The 18,757-nt window shown below is 34.3% G+C and overlaps 2 protein-coding genes across 7 annotated transcripts; both read right to left on the minus strand.

Moving 5' to 3' along the window:
• Positions 1-399: 399 nt before the first annotated feature.
• On the minus strand, positions 400-9,457 carry LOC116843036 (heterogeneous nuclear ribonucleoprotein H2-like). 3 transcript variants are annotated; one of them, XM_032813039.1, is made up of 12 exons: positions 9,319-9,457; positions 7,882-8,956; positions 7,511-7,759; positions 6,629-6,867; positions 5,696-5,986; positions 5,116-5,259; positions 4,151-4,289; positions 2,542-2,714; positions 2,068-2,261; positions 1,861-1,980; positions 1,633-1,732; positions 1,373-1,458 (listed from the first exon to the last, which is right to left on the minus strand). In XM_032813039.1, exons 5-12 carry the CDS (start codon positions 5,952-5,954, stop codon positions 1,373-1,375), a joined length of 1,215 nt encoding a protein of 404 aa, XP_032668930.1. In that variant the 5' UTR covers positions 5,955-5,986; positions 6,629-6,867; positions 7,511-7,759; positions 7,882-8,956; positions 9,319-9,457. The 3 variants fall into 3 exon arrangements, with proteins under 3 accessions (XP_032668931.1, XP_032668930.1, XP_032668932.1); XM_032813040.1 differs by having other exon boundaries at positions 400-1,458; positions 7,511-8,956; XM_032813041.1 differs by lacking the exons at positions 6,629-6,867; positions 7,511-7,759; positions 7,882-8,956; positions 9,319-9,457 and adding an exon at positions 6,125-6,561.
• Positions 9,458-10,019: 562 nt separating this feature from the next.
• On the minus strand, positions 10,020-15,127 carry LOC116843050. Of its 4 annotated transcripts, XR_004377830.1 has the most exons (5): positions 14,907-15,127; positions 13,156-14,562; positions 12,203-12,447; positions 10,925-11,862; positions 10,020-10,844 (listed from the first exon to the last, which is right to left on the minus strand). XR_004377830.1 is itself a non-coding variant. In XM_032813063.1 (4 exons), the coding sequence occupies exons 3-4, from the start codon at positions 11,774-11,776 to the stop codon at positions 10,836-10,838; spliced, it is 861 nt and encodes a 286-aa protein (XP_032668954.1). In that variant the 5' UTR covers positions 11,777-11,862; positions 12,203-14,562; positions 14,907-15,120; the 3' UTR covers positions 10,020-10,835. The 4 variants fall into 4 exon arrangements, 1 of the variants encoding a protein (XP_032668954.1); XR_004377829.1 differs by having other exon boundaries at positions 10,020-11,862; XM_032813063.1 differs by having other exon boundaries at positions 12,203-14,562; positions 14,907-15,120.
• Positions 15,128-18,757: the final 3,630 nt, after the last annotated feature.

The raw sequence follows: 18,757 nt of genomic DNA on the forward strand, positions 1-18,757 counted from the left end.
TGGAATGTAAATTGATCTTTTACAAGTATCTTTAAATGTATAAATATTCAAACACTTACAATATATTTATAATAACCTAAAATAAAATATGTAATTTCTATGGATAAATTTTTCTCTCTCTCATATAAGTTCTTAAGATATTTTTATATATCTCTCTTTTGGATTTCCTTACATAAATATATTTATATAAGATCTTTAGATATATATATATTTTAATATATCAATAAAGAACACATATTTTAACAACTACTTAGAGCAAACATCAGTATTTTGAACTCCTGTCAGTTTATTTTTGATTATATTCTTCTTAATTCAATTAACTTGAGTAAATAGATTATCAATTTTATTTACATCTACAGGATCTTACTCTAAGGAAACTGTTATATATTTTATTTTCACTTTGTTAGTTTACTTTTTTTTATTCAAATATCTCAGAGAATATAAACCGAAGTTACACTTACGCTTTATAATATACTAAACATTGACCAGCTGGTATTTTTTTTATTTATTAACACCAATATCTAAAAGAAACTATAACTTCTTACTTCCAAGACTTTGAAGATCGCAGTATGGTACATTATCGCGCCCTGACAAATATGAGTACCTTTGAATGAATGCTCTGAATTCTATGTATCCTGCACGTCACAAACAAATAAACACGATAAATTTGTTTAGATACAATCGCAAACTATCAATCAGTCGTATATATTACAATTGTATACTTTGCGCTTCAGCTTGCACGCTATATCTCGACGCACACCGACAAATATCACGTCTAAGCTCGCATCAAAGCTGTTACGATATGTAACGCATGACTACATATCATCAAAAAAACTATCATTTTAATCGTTTGACATTAGATTAGAACAAATTGTATGTCGCACTATCATGAACGTTGTCGTAAGAAAACAAATTTTCTAATATTGCCAAGATAAATTTCCCTATTCTTTCTTAATACTTTGCGATAATTTTTCTTTGTAATTCGCTACATATACTTGAAAAGAAAAAAAAAAAAAAACGAAAGAAAACGCACACAATATCAAAAGTGAAGTGGAAGTTGCCATTTTTATCTTTAGGCAAGCTATTCTTCATATTTAAATTGTGTGTATTCCACATTAAAGAATATTTCTAATATAGAAACGTCTATCCTTAAAGGAAGGAAAATAAGAGAAAAAAGAATAAGCAAGTACTTCTTACATACTATTGGTTTGGCTTACGATTAATATAGGAGGTATAATTAAAGAAAAAAAAAGTATATAAACTCGATATTGCATCAGTATGGTTTTAGATGTGGTTTGTGTGATCAGTAATCCACTTTGATTCTTCGACTGTTTATAATCGTCGTTCAGCGTTAAAAACGCATTGCCCGGTCTCAAAAACTATTGTAATTATTGCCTCCCAACTGCGAACTGAAGCCTCGATTCGGCGAGTATCCTGGCCTGAAGTTGTTGCCTATGCCTGTGCACACACGCACACACACACACGTGAATAAAATACATATGCATATACGAATCTGTCAGAGAAATGTATCGACAGACTTTATTCGATCCTCATATGCGCACGTATCAACTCTATGTATTTTAAACAATAAAAAGCCTCAATTATAATAATATTTTCGGCAATCGGCCCTACCTCCGCAAAAATTGCCAATGCCACTCAATGACATGCCGCTTGAGCCGCCGGTTGAATTCAGAAATAGTTCGATGTATCTGTGCGACATGTGGCTTTTGTCCTGCAATAAAATTGAAAAATTTAATATCAGAGTTATGTGTGTTAGTAGCGATATTCACGAGAGTTTCGTTTTCGTCAAGAGATATAAAATTTTGTCTAAATAGACTTTAATAATAAAAAAACACGTACTTTGCACATGGCTTTCACGGCTTCCTCATGGGTTGCAAATTCCACATCGGCTTCTCCCGATGGACGACCACCATTTTCCAGAATAATACGAACGTTTACCGGCTCAATCGGTCTAAAGAACTGGAAAAATATTCACGAATATCGTAGTTAAATATCTATCTATTAAGAATCTATTCTTAAATAAAGTTGAATAAATATAGAAATTACATCGGCTATGTCCTGTTCTGTCGCTTTAAACGGCAATCCTCGCATGTGAATACTGTGAACACCCGAATTACCGCCCCAAGAGTCGCCACTACCTCTATAATTGCCGCCTTTCATGTCCATGCCGCCACGCATGCCCATATTACCACCGCGAGACCCGTAGTTGTTTCCGTTTCCCCATGGTCCATTGTCAAAGTCTAAAATAGAACCAATCGGAAAATAATATACCGAATGTATAATAATACATAAAATTATCATAATATACATATTATTAATTATTTAATACATAAATTATCACATAACATATGTGATGAAAACAATATCCTCACAGGATAAACATATACAAATATCATGGATATAATAAATTGGAACAATAAAAAGTACTTGTACGTAATATAAACCGTTTAATTATTATTTCTTGTTATCTTTATTCGAAGTTACTATATCTGAATGCAAAACTTGGAGAAGAGAAATCACCTCTGTTTCTGGATCCTCTGCCGTTATTGCTGAAGCGATTCATCCCGCCGAAGCGATCGCCACGAGTGTATGGCGCGGGCCTCTGATTGAAGCCACCCATAGGACCACCGCGCATTTTTGGTCCAATACTGGCGCGTACCTCTGACAAACTGCTTCGGAAGATCTCGATATACCTGTTAACGATCGAAGTTCTCACATTGGTTTAGCAAGCCAATAGGTACACTGAGTAATTTTGTCTTCTTCATTATTATCATTATTCATCATACACTGCCATCGAATCAAAAAGTCAACTTTAACAATTTTAACGATACAACTCGAAAGAAGTGAGGGAGGAAGAAGAGGAAAGAGCAACCACAAGGGAGAGAGAAACCACAAATAAAGAACAAAATGTGATTATCATTTCTAAAAAAGTGAAGAAAAGAATAGGAATCATTATTGCGTAGCAGTGGCGAATATAAATATCATTTGACTTGACATTACGTTGAGAGAGAAAGAAAAGAAGAAACTCGTGAATAGTATTTTTAGCAACTGGAAAGTTTTACTGTGTGACAGAGCCAACTATGTTCATACTAAACCTCCTCATTTATCATTAAACCTGCGAAGAGAGACCCTCCCACGACGACATCACTTTCTGACGTACCTACGTCAAAGTAACCCAGTCTATGCGACGCCGACGATCTTCGGGTAAACCACACTAACAATTACACCTTCCGCGGACCAACATTCATCCATCGATGCAGAAGCCGCTATTGTTTTACTATCAGACTATATTGTATATCGCCCAACATTTGCTCGTGATAAACGCGAAGATTAATCGTCGCAAAAGTTACCTGCGATCATGCGACGATTATGATAGATCCTTAATAGATCTTCTTTGGACATTGGACCTGAAGTAACATTTTCAATGTTGACCCGCAGAAGATGCAATCGCGCACGTGGTATAGACATGCCGTATTGGATCGATGGTTACTATGTCCCTGTAACGCTCACCGAACTTTGGCTTGCCCTACCCACCTCCCATGGAATTTGGTGATGACGCAAGGGGGTACGTCCCGCCCCCCGGTACCCACCCAACGGGTATAAGTTGGGTCCACAGTACTTTCGCTTACGTATGGTTGTAATTGTGTTTGAGAGAGAAAGAGGGAGAGAGGCAGTTTCTTTATATCAGACAAAAAAGAGGTCTCACCTCTATAGAGGCGACCCTCTTTCTCCGAAAAACAAAACTTGACAATTTAAATTCGCGACTCTTCGAAGGGTTATTCTTGATATGTCTTTGTACATCAAAGACAAACAGATTTGCTCAACTTTGGTTCGCGACAAGAACTCTTGAAACATATGAATGTGACGTATTCTTTGCACTTGTCGTCTCCGTCATCTCGTCTCGACGATCACGACGACAACGCCGTTGTCGTTATTGTCGTTGTCGCGCAGCAACAAAATGACAAACACCCTGCGGCGAAACTCGGATAAAGAAGCTGCATCCGTATCGAGAATTTGTTCCCACTATTTATACTAACGAAATGTATATACCTACGTATACTACGGTCATTAATAAATGATATGGAAAAGTCGTAAGTATACCCAAACCCAGCTAGCGTCAGTGCCCCACCTGTGTCCTATCTTTTCCTTGTGTTTCTGCAGAGCGCGCTCCGCAACATCTTTGTTAACAAATTGAACGTAAGCCTCCCCAGTACTGCGGCCCGTGTAGTCTGTCGGTAGCGAAATCCCGTTCGGCAATATCTCCAACCCTGACCCACACATAATCAAACATCGACATTGTAACTTAGACACCCATTAGAAATAAAAAGTTATGATCAAGTGTTTTTGTCTTTCTTTCTTTCTTTTTTACTTTTTTTTTTATTGAAGCCCTTACAAAAGAAACAAGACTGTTATACTCTAAATTGCGCGTATATATACGCGCACTTAACTCATTTTTTCTTTTCTTTTCTTTTTCTTCATGCTTCTCCTTTGTAGACAGAAAACGGCAAATTATCGCGTGCGAAACCAAAGTTAAGAATTAAGTTTGATCATTTGACTCGCGTGACAAAGAAAAGCATTCCTTTCGTTCGTGTAAATTGTAAACATCGCAGTCGACGCCGCAATCATACAACGCGAATCTTAGCGGGATCTTAAATCTTAACTGAGGCTAATCATCAGTGCTGGAACACAAGGACGTTACTTGAAATGTTATTCAATTTCAATAATCACGCGATATGTAATATAAGTTATCTTATTACTGTTAAACAGGAAATTACTTTTAGTAATTAGTTCTACAATGTAAAGATGTAAATTATAACGTTTATAATGCAAAATAATCGTTTTTAACTGCATCAACAATATCACGTCGCTGTGTTCCGTACGATAATCGTCGAATTGTACATCGTGTCTACTTGGATTTACTTTCATCTTATGAAAAAAGAAATTAAAAACAAAAATAAAAAGAAAATAAAGAAAGCTATTTGAAAAAGATGAACAGATATCTGTCTTGTAGGATTAAATGAAATCTCAGCAATATTTCATATCAATTAATAAGCAGTGACACTGGGGCAGCTTTGATTGTTGTACGTTAAATACCTGAGAAGAATTGTGCAATTTCCTCTTTCGAGCAACCAAATGGTAGACCACGCAATCTCACGCAACCATCGTCCATCGCGTTCTCCAAGTTAAGGCCGCTCCTCTTCACAACCCATTCCATCTCACCACGTTTGGCTTTAAACACTAGAATCAAAATCGTGTGTATAAGTTGCACAATCCAGATAAAATAAAAAGAAACTAAGAACAGAATGAGTACAATACAACAAAAAAGACTAATAGAATTATTCTTATTGCAGTATACTCATTAATATATTAACATTTAAAAATTAAAATAAAAATTGTATAGAAATTACACAATCTGGATAAAACAAAAAAAAACAATATATTTACATGTAATATACAACAAAATAAGATTAGATAGAATTCTTATTGTATTGTATTTATTGATACTTTAACGTTTAAGAGTTATCATAAAAACAGGCAAAAAGAGAAATTTTAAATATGAATTATGACTTTATATAAAGAATATAAGTAGATCTCGAATGTATACTTTATACAGGAAGAATCAGTATTAAAAATTAAGTAATATTTGTACTAATCATTGATCTAAAAAATTAACCTTCAATGTATCGGTGGCCCATATGGTCTCTGTCTCGTTTGCAAGCTTTCTCAATATCCTCTGGGGTGTCCATCTCTACATAAGCTTCACCACTGGGACGTCCCTCACGTGACATTGTCATATGTACTCCGTTTTTACCATTAGAAATGGAACAGTCGCCAAAGAACTTCATGATCTCATCCACAGTAGTGGACCATGGGAGTCCACGCATTTTAACGACATATCCTTCATCGTCGTGATCTCCACTGCCGTTCGACATAATCTTAATCTAATGCAATTTTATTGCAAAATCTGTAAGTGGAAACGCAAAATTTAGTACCGATCGACCGAATAAAAATTTTATGAGTCAGCTTCAAAACAATCTCGAATCTCGCCTCAAAAAATATCGGAAGACATTTACGTCGACATCTAAAAAAACGATTTTCTTACTTTACAAAAATATACGCCAATTGCAGAAAGAAAAGAGCGGAGGACTCGCCGATGAGAGTAAATTACTTCCTCTTAATCGGAACGATTCCAACAACCAAGGTTAAAATACTAGCTGTAAACGTTATCAGACAGACCTGTGTGCACGAACAAAGAACGGAAAGGAAAAGTGTGAGGTTAAAGAGAAAAATTAAAAGCACCCATGTGCTCGAACGCGGAGCAATCGGCCTAATGAACCACGATGATCGCATATTCGCTTTTTTCGCTTAACTCCAAATCATAAGAATATTCTATAGAAAACGCCTGTTAAAATTATCTCATGTTCTACGATAGAACAGAAAAGCGGCGGATAGCTATTCGTTGCTCAGCAGGAAATGTCCGCTTTGCGGCATGCAGCAGACAATACATTACGTGAGAATCACGTCCCATTATTCATGCTCGCGAAAAAGAAAATGTTATTACCGTCCTCAAGCATCGGGATCAATTTATTAGACGACTGAAACTTACCGAAATAGTCACAAATCACAAGAACAGATCCGCACGACTAAGCTCCTGCAGGAACAGTAAAATGGCGCGTATAGTGAGTTCAGTGCGGAGAAAAGACCGAGAGAGGTCGCACAAGCTGCTTTTCCGTGACTCTTGTATGCGCAACGCCTCTATATTCAATAGACATAAACTACGTTGCCAATATCTTGATGGATAATTTCCTCACTGGATAGTATCTACGTTTGTTTGGTTCTGTTACACTTTAATTTTAAACGTATAAGAAACGTATTGCGAATTTCAAGAGAGTACATTATTTGTGATATTAATTTGGAGGTAACATACAGATAAAATTCGATATCCTAACAGAAGTAAGAAAATTTTGCATATGTAATACGCCCAATAAAAAAAAATCATTGATAGTACATGTTATTGCAACAATATTATCAATAGCGTGCAACATATTACAATATGTAGTTTTCAACGTCGTATCAACATTATTACGTATGTATTGTTGAATAATTTTTATTGAAATAATCACTGTACATAAATTTTACGCGGTTCACAGTAAAACAATTTAATCTCGCTTTTAAGCTTCAAGATATCTGAGAAATATGTAAAAGAGATCTAAATCAAATAGGATGTCTATAAAACATCGTTTAGAGTGTGTTTACTTTGCATATCACGTTAAATTATAAAATTTGCAATCATAATAGCACATCGATGGTACTTTTACGTGAAAAATAATATAATTACTATAAATATAAATATCCTCTATAAGAAATTCATAATTTAGTCACAAAAATAATTCACTTTTTATATCACTTATAATAATGTTACCAAAATATGTGTGATCAGATATACATATGTTAGTACAATGTTATAAATTTACAAACGTGCACTTACCCTAAAAATTTTCTATGCAAGTTCTTGTAGATTATTAAACGTTCATTAAGAACGTACACATACTCATAATTAGAGCCTTTATGTGGTGTGTAACCGCAGAATTTATTCAGAGTATGATAGAAAGGCTGTATAATATCACCCAAAGCTTTAATTATGACCCTCATATTTTCTAACGAATCGCATCGCGATGTAGTAGTCAGAAGTAATGGACAATCTTGTGCTTGTATTATTTATATACATTCCGAACAGCTTTCAGTGATTGTAAATACCACAAATAAATAAATAAAAATAATAAATAAAAAAAATAAAATAATAATAATAATAATAATAATAATAATAATAATAAAACAATAAATAAAAATAAAAAATACCACAATTAAATATGGCGGTTTGTAGAATAGATTCTTGTTTACATAATCGTCGTAAAATGCGCAATAAAATTTGAATTGAAGCCTACTGGACCTGTTTGAACACAAAGCACAAACGTTAACATGTATACTAGTCTCAATGTCTTCCAAATGCTGCCCTATCATCACTACTATTAACGAAATTTTAAGAAAATGCATGAGAAGTTCCCAAGCTGGCAAATTATTCGTATCCATGAACTTTACATCAATTATATGGATGATGAAAGGCTTAGTCTTCGACGAATGATCAATCAATTGCATTTCCGTTAACCCGTAAAATATTGTTAGCGGTCCCGACGTAAAATCGGTAAAGATGAAATCATATATGAACCAAGTATCTCACTTCGGCTGGAGCACATATTGTTTCATAAACTCGATCATATCGCAAATGTATTAGTTCGATTTAGGGAAATCAATAATAAAATCCATTCTTGGGTATTCGAAAGACCCGATAATTCCCAAATCCAGAGAGAGACTCAATTCCAATTGCGAGCACAAATACTTATGCATATGTAACGCACTTTCATGAGCATTGCAATAGTTGATGTAGTGGCATTTTCTGCAGAAATTTCTCTTCTGATCAGGTCGTTTGTAGCAAATGAAACATGATTTTACGAATCAGAATATCTGTTTCTCATACAATCTCAGTTCATGATGCAGTTCCGCTTGGACTAATAATCTCGTTTTTGTATCGGTCCATTCGACTATATTTGTGCTGCAAGTGTCCCACAGTATCTTATGGCCGTTTACTTTAATTATAGCGTAGCAAAGGTTTGGTGTTGCCTCTGATGTATTCTTTTGTGTCTATTGCAGCAATAGGAAATCATACTGCACTCGCATACTTTAATAAGTTCACATGTTCCGAGTCTCCTTTTACAAACGTGACAAATGTTTGGATGGAAATACATATTATAATATTCTCGTTCAACTGGTATGTCAAACAGCTGTATAAACGTTTTATAAGGTAACTCCATAATTTCTGTATAATTATCGTTTATTTCAAGAATTGCTTCTTTCCCTCTTATATATCTAATTTTAACTGTAACACATAAAAACACGTTTACAAACAATCAAATCGTAAAGAACATTGTGATATGAAGTGTCAGTAATGTTATAATATTGAATTGTTAAGTAAATTCCGAATTCTCAAACAAAATAAAATGACTGTATATTTCCTTATAATTTCATGGCTCCTTTTATGTGTTCTTATAATTTTATGGAACAATATATACGAAAGGTGAAAGAAAATCATTAATCAAAACAGCAGATTATTTCCTAAAATTGTTTCGTAAATTATTACAAGATAAGAACGTTCTATTTTACCTAAAAAGTTCAGTATTATTTATTACACAGCTCAACATATATTGCCAACTAATTTTGATAATATTAAGATTTACATACCTCCAAACGCGATCACTTCTGATTGCTTTCTCGAATAATTATTACATCAGAGATATATGTTTTTTCAATTCGCAGACTTATATTATCTTTGCCTGTCCCTTCTTCTCTGTCTCTTTACTTATATGCGAATTTACTTTTATATATATATATATATATATATATATATATATATATATATATATGTGAATTTACTTGTGTGTGTGTGTGTGTGTGTGTGTGTGTGTGTGTGTGTGTGTGTGTGTGTGTGTGTAAATATTTACGTAGCAGAGACTATAGTCATAATATTATATATAGATGTTAGGTAAGCGCTGACACGCGATAAACTATTTTGTTTTGCTTATATTCGGAGACTTTAGACAAATGAGAAGGTTACATTGTGTAAATATATTGTTTTGTTATCATTCTATTCAAAGTATGTTCTTCTGAGACATTCTAACGGATTCTGACAGAATAGAATAAAGCCAACAGGTCTGCATTATTTATTAATTTAATATTGAGATTGCAGATTAAAATGTAATTTAATATGGAGATGACATTCAATATCTTAACGGAAGTAATAAAATTCTGCATAAACAAAAAAATTATTGATAATACGCGTTATTGCAATACTTGCGTTATTGCATTATTTAATATTCAATAGCGTGCAACATATTACAATATGTAGTTTCTAACGTATCAATACAAAATTATTATTGCGTATCTATTATTGAATAATTTTTATTAAAATAATTATTGTACATAAACTTTTTACGTGGTTCACAGTAAAACACCTTAAAACTTAATTAACAACTTATAACTTAACTTAAACAACTTAATCTCACTTTTTAGCTTTAAGACATCTGAGAGATATATAAAAGAAATTTGAATAAAATAGGACGTCTTTAAAACATCGTTTAGAAACTTTCGTTGTCCTTGCATATTATGTTAAATTGTACAATTTGTAGTCATGACAGGTACAGCATATCGATGGCTTTTACGTGAAAAATAATATAATTATTATAGATATAAAATAATATAAAAAATTCATAATTCAATCATAAAAATAACTTACTTTCTATATCATTTACAACAATGTTATCAAAATATGTATGATCAAATATATTAGTATATAATCTTATAAATTTACATAAATCTTAAAAATTTACACGTACACTCATTCTATATATTTTCCATACAAGTTCTTGTAGATCATTAAATGTTTATTAAGGACATATGCATACTCAGTGTTAAAGTCTCTATGTGGTGCGTAACTACAAAATTTATTCGCAGCCTGATGAAAAGGTTGTATATTATCATGCAAAACTATATTTATGATTTTCATATTTTCTAGCGAGTCGGATCGCGAACGATTGGTCAGAAAAAATGGACAATCTTGTACCTGTATCATTTGTATACATTCCGACCAGCTTTCAGGCATTTTAAATATCACGTCAAATCCCACAATTAAATTTGGCTTGTAGGTCGGAGTCGTGTTCACATAATTGTCGTAAAATGTGAAATGAAATTGGAATAGAAGCTTATTGGACCTGTTTTGACATAACGCACAAACATTAATATATTTATTAGTCTCAAGTAAGTTATTCAACCTGTGCCCTGTCATAATTACTATCAACGAAGTATTAAAAAGATGCATGAGAAGTTCCCAAGCTGGCAAATTATACGTGTCCATTACTTTTGCATCAATTACATGGATGATGAAAGGCTTAGTCTTCTTCGACGAATGATCCATCAATTGCATTTCCGTTATCCCATAAAATACTGTTAGAGGGTTCGTCGTATAATCGGTGAGAATGAACTCATCAATAAACCAAGTGTCTTGTCCCGGCTGGAGCGCATATTGTTTTACAAACTCGATCATGTCGCAAAGATGTTTGTACGGGTTAGGAAAATCAATAATAAAATTCATTTTTGGGTATTCGAAATTCTGGGTAATACCCAAATCCAAAGAGAGACTCAATTCCAATCGCGAGCAGAAATACTTATGCGCATGTAACGCGTTTTCATGAGCATTGCAGTAGTTGATGCAGTAGCATATTGTGCAGAAATTTCCGTTCCGTTCGGGTCGCCCGTAGCAAATGAAACATGATTTTATGAAGTAGAATATCTGTCTCTCATATAATTTCAGTTTACGTTGCAGTTTTGCTTGGACCAATTCTAATAACCTATTCTTTCTATCGATCCATTCGACTATGTTTCTGCTGCAAGTGTCCCACAGTACCTTATGGACATTTACTTCAATTATAGCGTCGCAAAGATCTTGGTGTTGCTTCTGATGTATTTCTTTGTGTTCATCGCAGCAGTAGAAAATCATACTGCACTTGCATACTTTGATAAATTTAAAAGTTCCAAGTCTCTTTTTGCAAACGTGACAAATGTTCGGATTGAATAATATATTATAACATTCTCGTTCAATTGGTTGGTCGTACGGTTTTATAAACGAATAACATGGTATCTCCATAACTTCTATATAATTGTCGTTTACTTCAGAAATTGCTTCTTTTCCTCTTATTTATCTTATTTGAATTGTAACACACCAGAATGCGTCTACAAACAGTTAAATTGTAACGAACATTATGATATGAAATGTCAGTAATGTTACAATATTGAGTTGTTAAGTAATTTCGGAATTCTCAAACAAAATAAAACGATTGTATTTTTCCTTATAATTTTATGATGTCTCCTTTTATGTTCTTATAATTTTATGGAACAATATATATGAAAGATGAAAGAAGATTATCGATAAAAATAGCAGATTGTTTCGTAAAATTGTTTCGTAGATTATTACGACATAACAACGTTCTATTTTACCTAAAAAATTCGATATTATTTATTACACAACTCAACATGTATTGTCAACTAATGTTGATAATTAAGATGTACATACCTTCAGCCGTGATGACTTCTGACTGCTTTCTCGTTATCATATATCATAAAGATTATGTCTTTTCAATTCGCAGACTTATATTACCTTCACCTTCCTCTTTCTCTTTGTCTCTCTACTTATATGTATAATCATTTATGTAGCAAAGACTATTGACATAATGTTTTAAATAGATGTTAGGTAGGCACTGACACGCAATAAACCATTTTGCTTTGCTTATATTCGAAGACTTTAGGCAGATGGGAGCGCTACATTGTGCAAATATACTGTTTTGTTTGTTATTATTCTATTCAAAATATGCTCTTCTGAGACTTTCTAACGGATTCTGACGAGATAGAATAAAGCTAGCAGATGTGTATTATTTATTAATTTAATATTGATATTGAAGATTAAAATGTTATTTAATATGGAGGCAAAAATCGATATCTTAAAGGAAGTAATAAAATTCTATATATATGTAATACGCCTAATAAACAAAGAAATCATTAATAGTTATTACAATATTCAATAGCGTACAACATATTACAATATATAGTTTCCAACGTCGTATCAACATTATTATATATTATTAATTAATTTTTTTAACGTAATCATGTATATAAATTTTATGCAGTTTACAGTAAAACAACTTAATCTTGTTTTTAAGCTTCCAGACATTTGAGAGATATGTAATAGAGGTCTAAATACAATAGGACGTCTTTGAAACTTCGTTTAGAAACTTATGTATCACGTAACTTTGCATATCACGTTAAATTGTAAAATTATTGCAATCATCACAGGTACAGTCGATGATATTTTTACGTGAAAAATAATATAATTACTACAAGTATAAATATTCTATAAAAAAACTCATAGTCTAATCATAAAAATAACTCACTCTCTATATCATTTACAACAATGTTACCAAAATATATGTAATTAGACGTATATATTAGTACAATCTTATAAATTTATACCTGCACTCACTCTATTCATTTTCCATAAGTTCTTGTAGATTATTAATTGTTTATTAAGAACATAAGTAGACCCAGTGTCAAGGTCTCTATGTGCTGCGTAACTACAGAATTTATTTGCAGTATGATAGAAAGGTTGTATAATATCATCCAAAATTCTATTTATGCTTCTCATATTTTCTACCGAATCGTATCGTGATTTAGTAGTCAGAAATAATGGACAATCTTGTGACTGTATTGCTTGTATACATTTCAACCAGCCTTCAAGGACTTCAAATTTAATTTCAAACCCCACAATTAAATTTGGCGGTTTGTAGAACCGATTCTTGTTCACATAATCGTCGTAAAATGTACGATAAAATTCGATTAGAAGCGTGTTGGATCTGCTTTTACACAACTCACAAACGTCAACATATTCACGATCACTAACTGCGTCATATTCTCTTTCCAACTTGTGCCCTATCAATACTACTACTAAAGAAGTTTTGAAAAGATGCATGACAAGTTCCCAAGCTGGCAAATTATACGTGTCTATGATCTTTGCATTAATTACGTGGATGATAAAAGGCTTAGTCTTTTTCGACGAACGATCAATCAATTGCATTTCCGTTATCCCGTAAAATACTGTTAGCGGTCCCGTCGCATAATCAGTGAACATGAACTCATGTATCAACCAAGTATCTTGCTCCGGTAGGAGCACATATTGTTTTACAAACTCGATCATGTCGCAAAGGTGTTCGTCCGAGTTAGGGAAATCAATAATAAATTGCATTCTTGGGTATTCAAGACACTCGATAGAACCCAAATCCAGAGAGAGACTTAATTCCAATTGCGAGCAATAATACTTATGCATGTGTAATGCGTTTTCATGAGCATCACAATAGTTGATGCAGTGGCATTTTCTGCAGAAATTTCCCTCCCTATCGGGTGGTCCGTAGCAAATAAAACATGATTTTACGAATAAGAATATCTCTGTCTCATAATGTGCCAATTCACGTTGTAATTCCTTTTCAACCAATCCTAATAATCTCTTCTTTGTATCGATCCATTCGACTATATTTGTACTGCAAGTGTCCCACAGCACCTTATGGCCGTTCACTTTAAGTATAGCGTTACAAAGGTCTTGGTGTCGATTTTTATGTACTCTTTTGTGTTCATCGCAGCAATAGGAAATCAAATTGCACTTGCATACTTTAATAAGTTCACATGTTCCAAGTCTTCTTTTGCAAACGTGACAAATGTTCGGATTGAAAAACATATTATAACATTCTCGTTCAACTGGTTGGTCGTACGGTTTTATAAACCAATGATATGGTAACTCCATAACTTCTGTATAATTGTCGTTTACTTCAGGAATTGCTTCTTTTCCTCTTATTTATCTTATTTGAATTGTAACACACCAGAATGCGTCTACAAACAGTTAAATCGTAACGAACATTGTGATATGAAATGTCAGTAATGTTACAATATTGAGTTGTTAAGTAATTTCGAAATTCTCAGACAAAATAAAACGATTGTATTTTTCCTTATAATTTTATGATGTCTCCTTTTATGTGTTCTTATAATTTTATGGAACAATATATACGAAAGGTGAAAGAAGATTATCAAACAAAAGAGCAGATTATTTCCTAAAATTGTTTCGTAAATTATTAAGACGTAAGGACGTTATATTTTACCTAAAAAATTCGGTATTATTTATTACACAACTCAACATATATTATCAACTAGTGTTGATAATATTAAAATATACATACCTTCAGCCGTGATGACTTCTGACTGCTTTCTCGAATAATTATTATATCAGAAATTATGTCATTTTAATTCGCAGACTTATATTATCTTTGCCTGCCTCTTTCTCTCTGTCTCTCTACTTATATGTATATATAAGCATATGTATAAGTATTTATGTAGCAGAGACTATTGTCATAATATTATATATAGATGTTAGATAAGTGCTGACACGCGTTAAACTATTTTGTTTTGCTTGTATTCGGAGATTTTAGACAAATGGGTGCGCTACATTCTGCAAATACACTGTTTTGTTTGCTATTATTCTATTCAAAGTATACTTTTCTGAAATGTTTTAACGGATTCTGGTAGAATAGGATAAAGTTAGCAGACGTGCACTATTTATTAATTTAATATTGTTATTGAAGATTAAAGTGTAATTTAATATATATATATATATATATATATATATATATATATATATATATATATATTCATAAATATATAAACATAGAGTGTCGCTCTTATGAGGGGGAGAGGAGGTCTGAAGATTCCTTAGATAATTTGAAAATAAATATCCAAATACGAAAAAATGTCAAGTTTGCAAATAAGTTTTTAAGTAAGAAGGGATTAAAGTTGACCAAATTTAATAAAATATTTAATTAAAAAGAATAATAATATGTATGTCTAAAGTGTGTTCACGTGATTCCTTTTTTATGTTATTTTGTCGAAGTATATATCGTAATGTTTTTAAGAACATATCTCTTTAATTAGCCTCTTTAATTAGCTGCGAGAGACTGACGCCTAATTAAAATGTTAAATGGACGTCTGTATAATTGCGAGGTCTCCTGCTTCGTTCCCCAATGGGTCTAGGTAAGCGCGAAAAGCGAGCAAGGCCAAAGTGAAGGCAACGCGCAGTCCGGCATTGAGTTGCACGATACTCGGAGTAACGATGATGTAATCGCTCAACTTCACCGAAGCCCACTTCTATGTTAATAAGAATAACAAGAGTGTAGCAAACGCCTTAAACGATAATACAAGTTACTTTACGTTATTTTATTTTTACTATTCGAGTTTACTGCATCTTCAATTTTGACGAAACCTTTATAGGGACAGTGAGAGCTTTTTAATAGACCTTTATGATTGAATGAAGAGCATAATTGTTTGTTTTAAAAATAGAGAACCCGTGCCTCTCGTTGAGCGTTTCGTAAAGCGTTCTTCAGTCGAAAGTTTCGACTATCGAACGATCAATCTGTACAACGGTGACTGTGAATTGAATGTTCTCTTTCGGCCTTGTCATCCTCCTGCCGCCTTCTTATTGAGTTATTTATTCTTAAAGATTCTTTATGAACAAGTCCAAGCGTCCGCGTCAAGTCGAACAATAGATTTCTCTGCTAGGCTACGTTCTCGACGTGGAGCTCGTTTCGGATGACAGTTTTATTCGCGGTAAGATTGCACCGCGTCTGCGCTCAGTCGAGCGAGCTTTTTGTAGATACCGTAATGATCGTTTTATTGAATGAGTCTTTTTGTGTACGATTAAACCGATGTAACCGATAACCACCTCTCATCGCGTACTTACACCGATGTATCTCAGGTGATTAATAAATTGCTCGATACAAAAGATGAACTCTCCGAGAAAGAAGAATTGCGAATGTTGCAGAGCGACTCAATTAGACTTTTATACGAGCAATACATGAAGATTTCAATTGTGGCTGTCGTATATTGAGGAATGAAACCAATCAATACTCAGAGTTCCACGGTTTCAGATTGCGACTTGTCTGAGGCTTACAAGCGTGGGTGAAAATTCGCGTTGCAATTTGCAAGTCGTGTGCGCGACGCGGGTAATGAGGGAATATCCGTTCGAGTTGCGATCGTCAAGTATTTTTTCACAATTTCGAGATTCGCGGTCAGCGAACCTGAAGTGAATGTCCGGCGACGAGGACGTGCGGGCGTCTTCTCGACGACAACAGCGTCGTAGAATTCACGCGCCCACGTTGCTCTATCCACATTACAGTTCCGTGTACTTTGTGTAACGACGCGGATTCTTAAGGCCGACAATTACGTCATACTACCAGATCTAGTTTCGTTCGGACGAGTAGGCGATATTCCACTTCCAAGCGTAACGGTCGCAACGCGAACTTAGTTGCATAAATTACCGCTGAAATTGCTGGATTCCCACGGGTATTCCGGCAATTTAGTCACATACGTTTCTATACAATAAAAAAAGAGAAAAAACGCAAGGGAAGGAGATAGCAAAGAATCTTATTTGCGCGGAATTCCATTACCTCGAGGAGGAATGTTTTAATATTTTCTGTTTCGTCGACATTATTCTCTGGTAAAAAATTATTCGCAATTATCACTCCACGACGATTATTATTGGCTTTAAAAATTCTTAGTGAGTTCCTACGTTTCATCAGCTATCAATTAACCCGCGACAATTCCAGCCGAGAACGCTGAGGAATCCGATAGAAAATATATCCTTGATTTTTGAATATACATTCCAAGCACGATCATCGACCGATGCTTAAAGACACATGTTTAGTAATGCTCGCAGTGTGACGCATTCGCGTAGAATAATCACGGGAGCGATCGTTACACCGTTTCTTCCCGCACTACAATTTCGCTGTCACGCGTGTACGACGCGTACGGGAAATGCTTCCGGAATTTCGCAAATCGACGAGGCGTGGTGGTATTTCAGCGTCATTTAGCCTATGCGAAATTCACAGGATGCCCGCGAGTGTGTTTTAATATTTCATTTATTTTATATAGATCCCTCTTCAGAAATGCGGTAAGATATAGCTACTAGATATTATACTTAAATTCATTTTCAATGAAACGATCCAAATAGCAGCTGAAGATAAATTTAAGACGATCTTAAATATAAAATCCAACTATAAATATCGTTCATAGTGTCTCGCTGTAAACGAGCCATTCTTTATCAATAGAGACTATGAAAGGCAACGATTAACATATTTATGAAAGTATACCAAATCAAAAGTTGAAATCGAAGCTGTGTCAGATTTATTAGTCAGCTGTTATTTAATATTGCATCTTCGATTTTTACTTAGCTGTAAATGTAAATGTAAATGTAAAAGTTAGACTGCTCGGGAATTTATGAAGACTTAAGTAGGTTGCAATCACGATTCAATCGATGCATTTTACGTTTATGTCGTTTCCACGACGGCATGTAATCACGACACGCAGTTTCTTGCCACGGGTCGCAACAGGACGAAGATAAATCTCGTTGGCACGGGCACCTCGCCCGTTATCCTGGTCTGACTCAATCGGATAAAAGCGGATAGAGTTTAGTTAAGGAAGTTGACCTCACCCACGAGTGTATTGCTCGCTTCAGCGTCTGCCAGCATCTTCCTCATAAAGTGTGTATTGGTCTAATGAGAAAACGGAGCTGAAGTTTTACAGGTTTAGTCAGTTCGCGATACTTAACAGAAAGTACATGGAAAAAAAGACTTCTCTATGAAAAGAAACACGTCGCTCTACACGAGATAATTTCTGACAAATCGCAGTCACGTAGGAATTCCCAATTGCTCCCGTCATCACCTGCATTGACGTCACTTCGATAATAACTTATAATCTGAAACTTCGTAATTGCAACGTGCAACGTATACTACATACCACGCAAAATACCACGTCTGAATTCTAGGCCGCGCCGTCCAGAAAATAAGGAGAGACCGGGCGCGCCGAATTGCTTTTCGAATCGGTTTTGTCTGTTTGTTGATTTGTCCAAGTCGTCGGTGTCCGCCACGGTGTCCGCGTTGTCAGATGACCGTAAAGGAAAATTGCGTGGGTCCGGCCTACCCTGCCGATCACGGCAAGTCAAGGGGCCTTGGCTCGCTTCACGTAGGCCGCAAGTACGATC

Source organism: Odontomachus brunneus, unplaced genomic scaffold (assembly GCF_010583005.1).
Source record: "Odontomachus brunneus isolate Ranch 3 - 2012 unplaced genomic scaffold, Obru_v1 Obru_scaffold_029, whole genome shotgun sequence".
Classification (NCBI taxonomy): Eukaryota; Metazoa; Arthropoda; class Insecta; order Hymenoptera; family Formicidae; genus Odontomachus; species Odontomachus brunneus.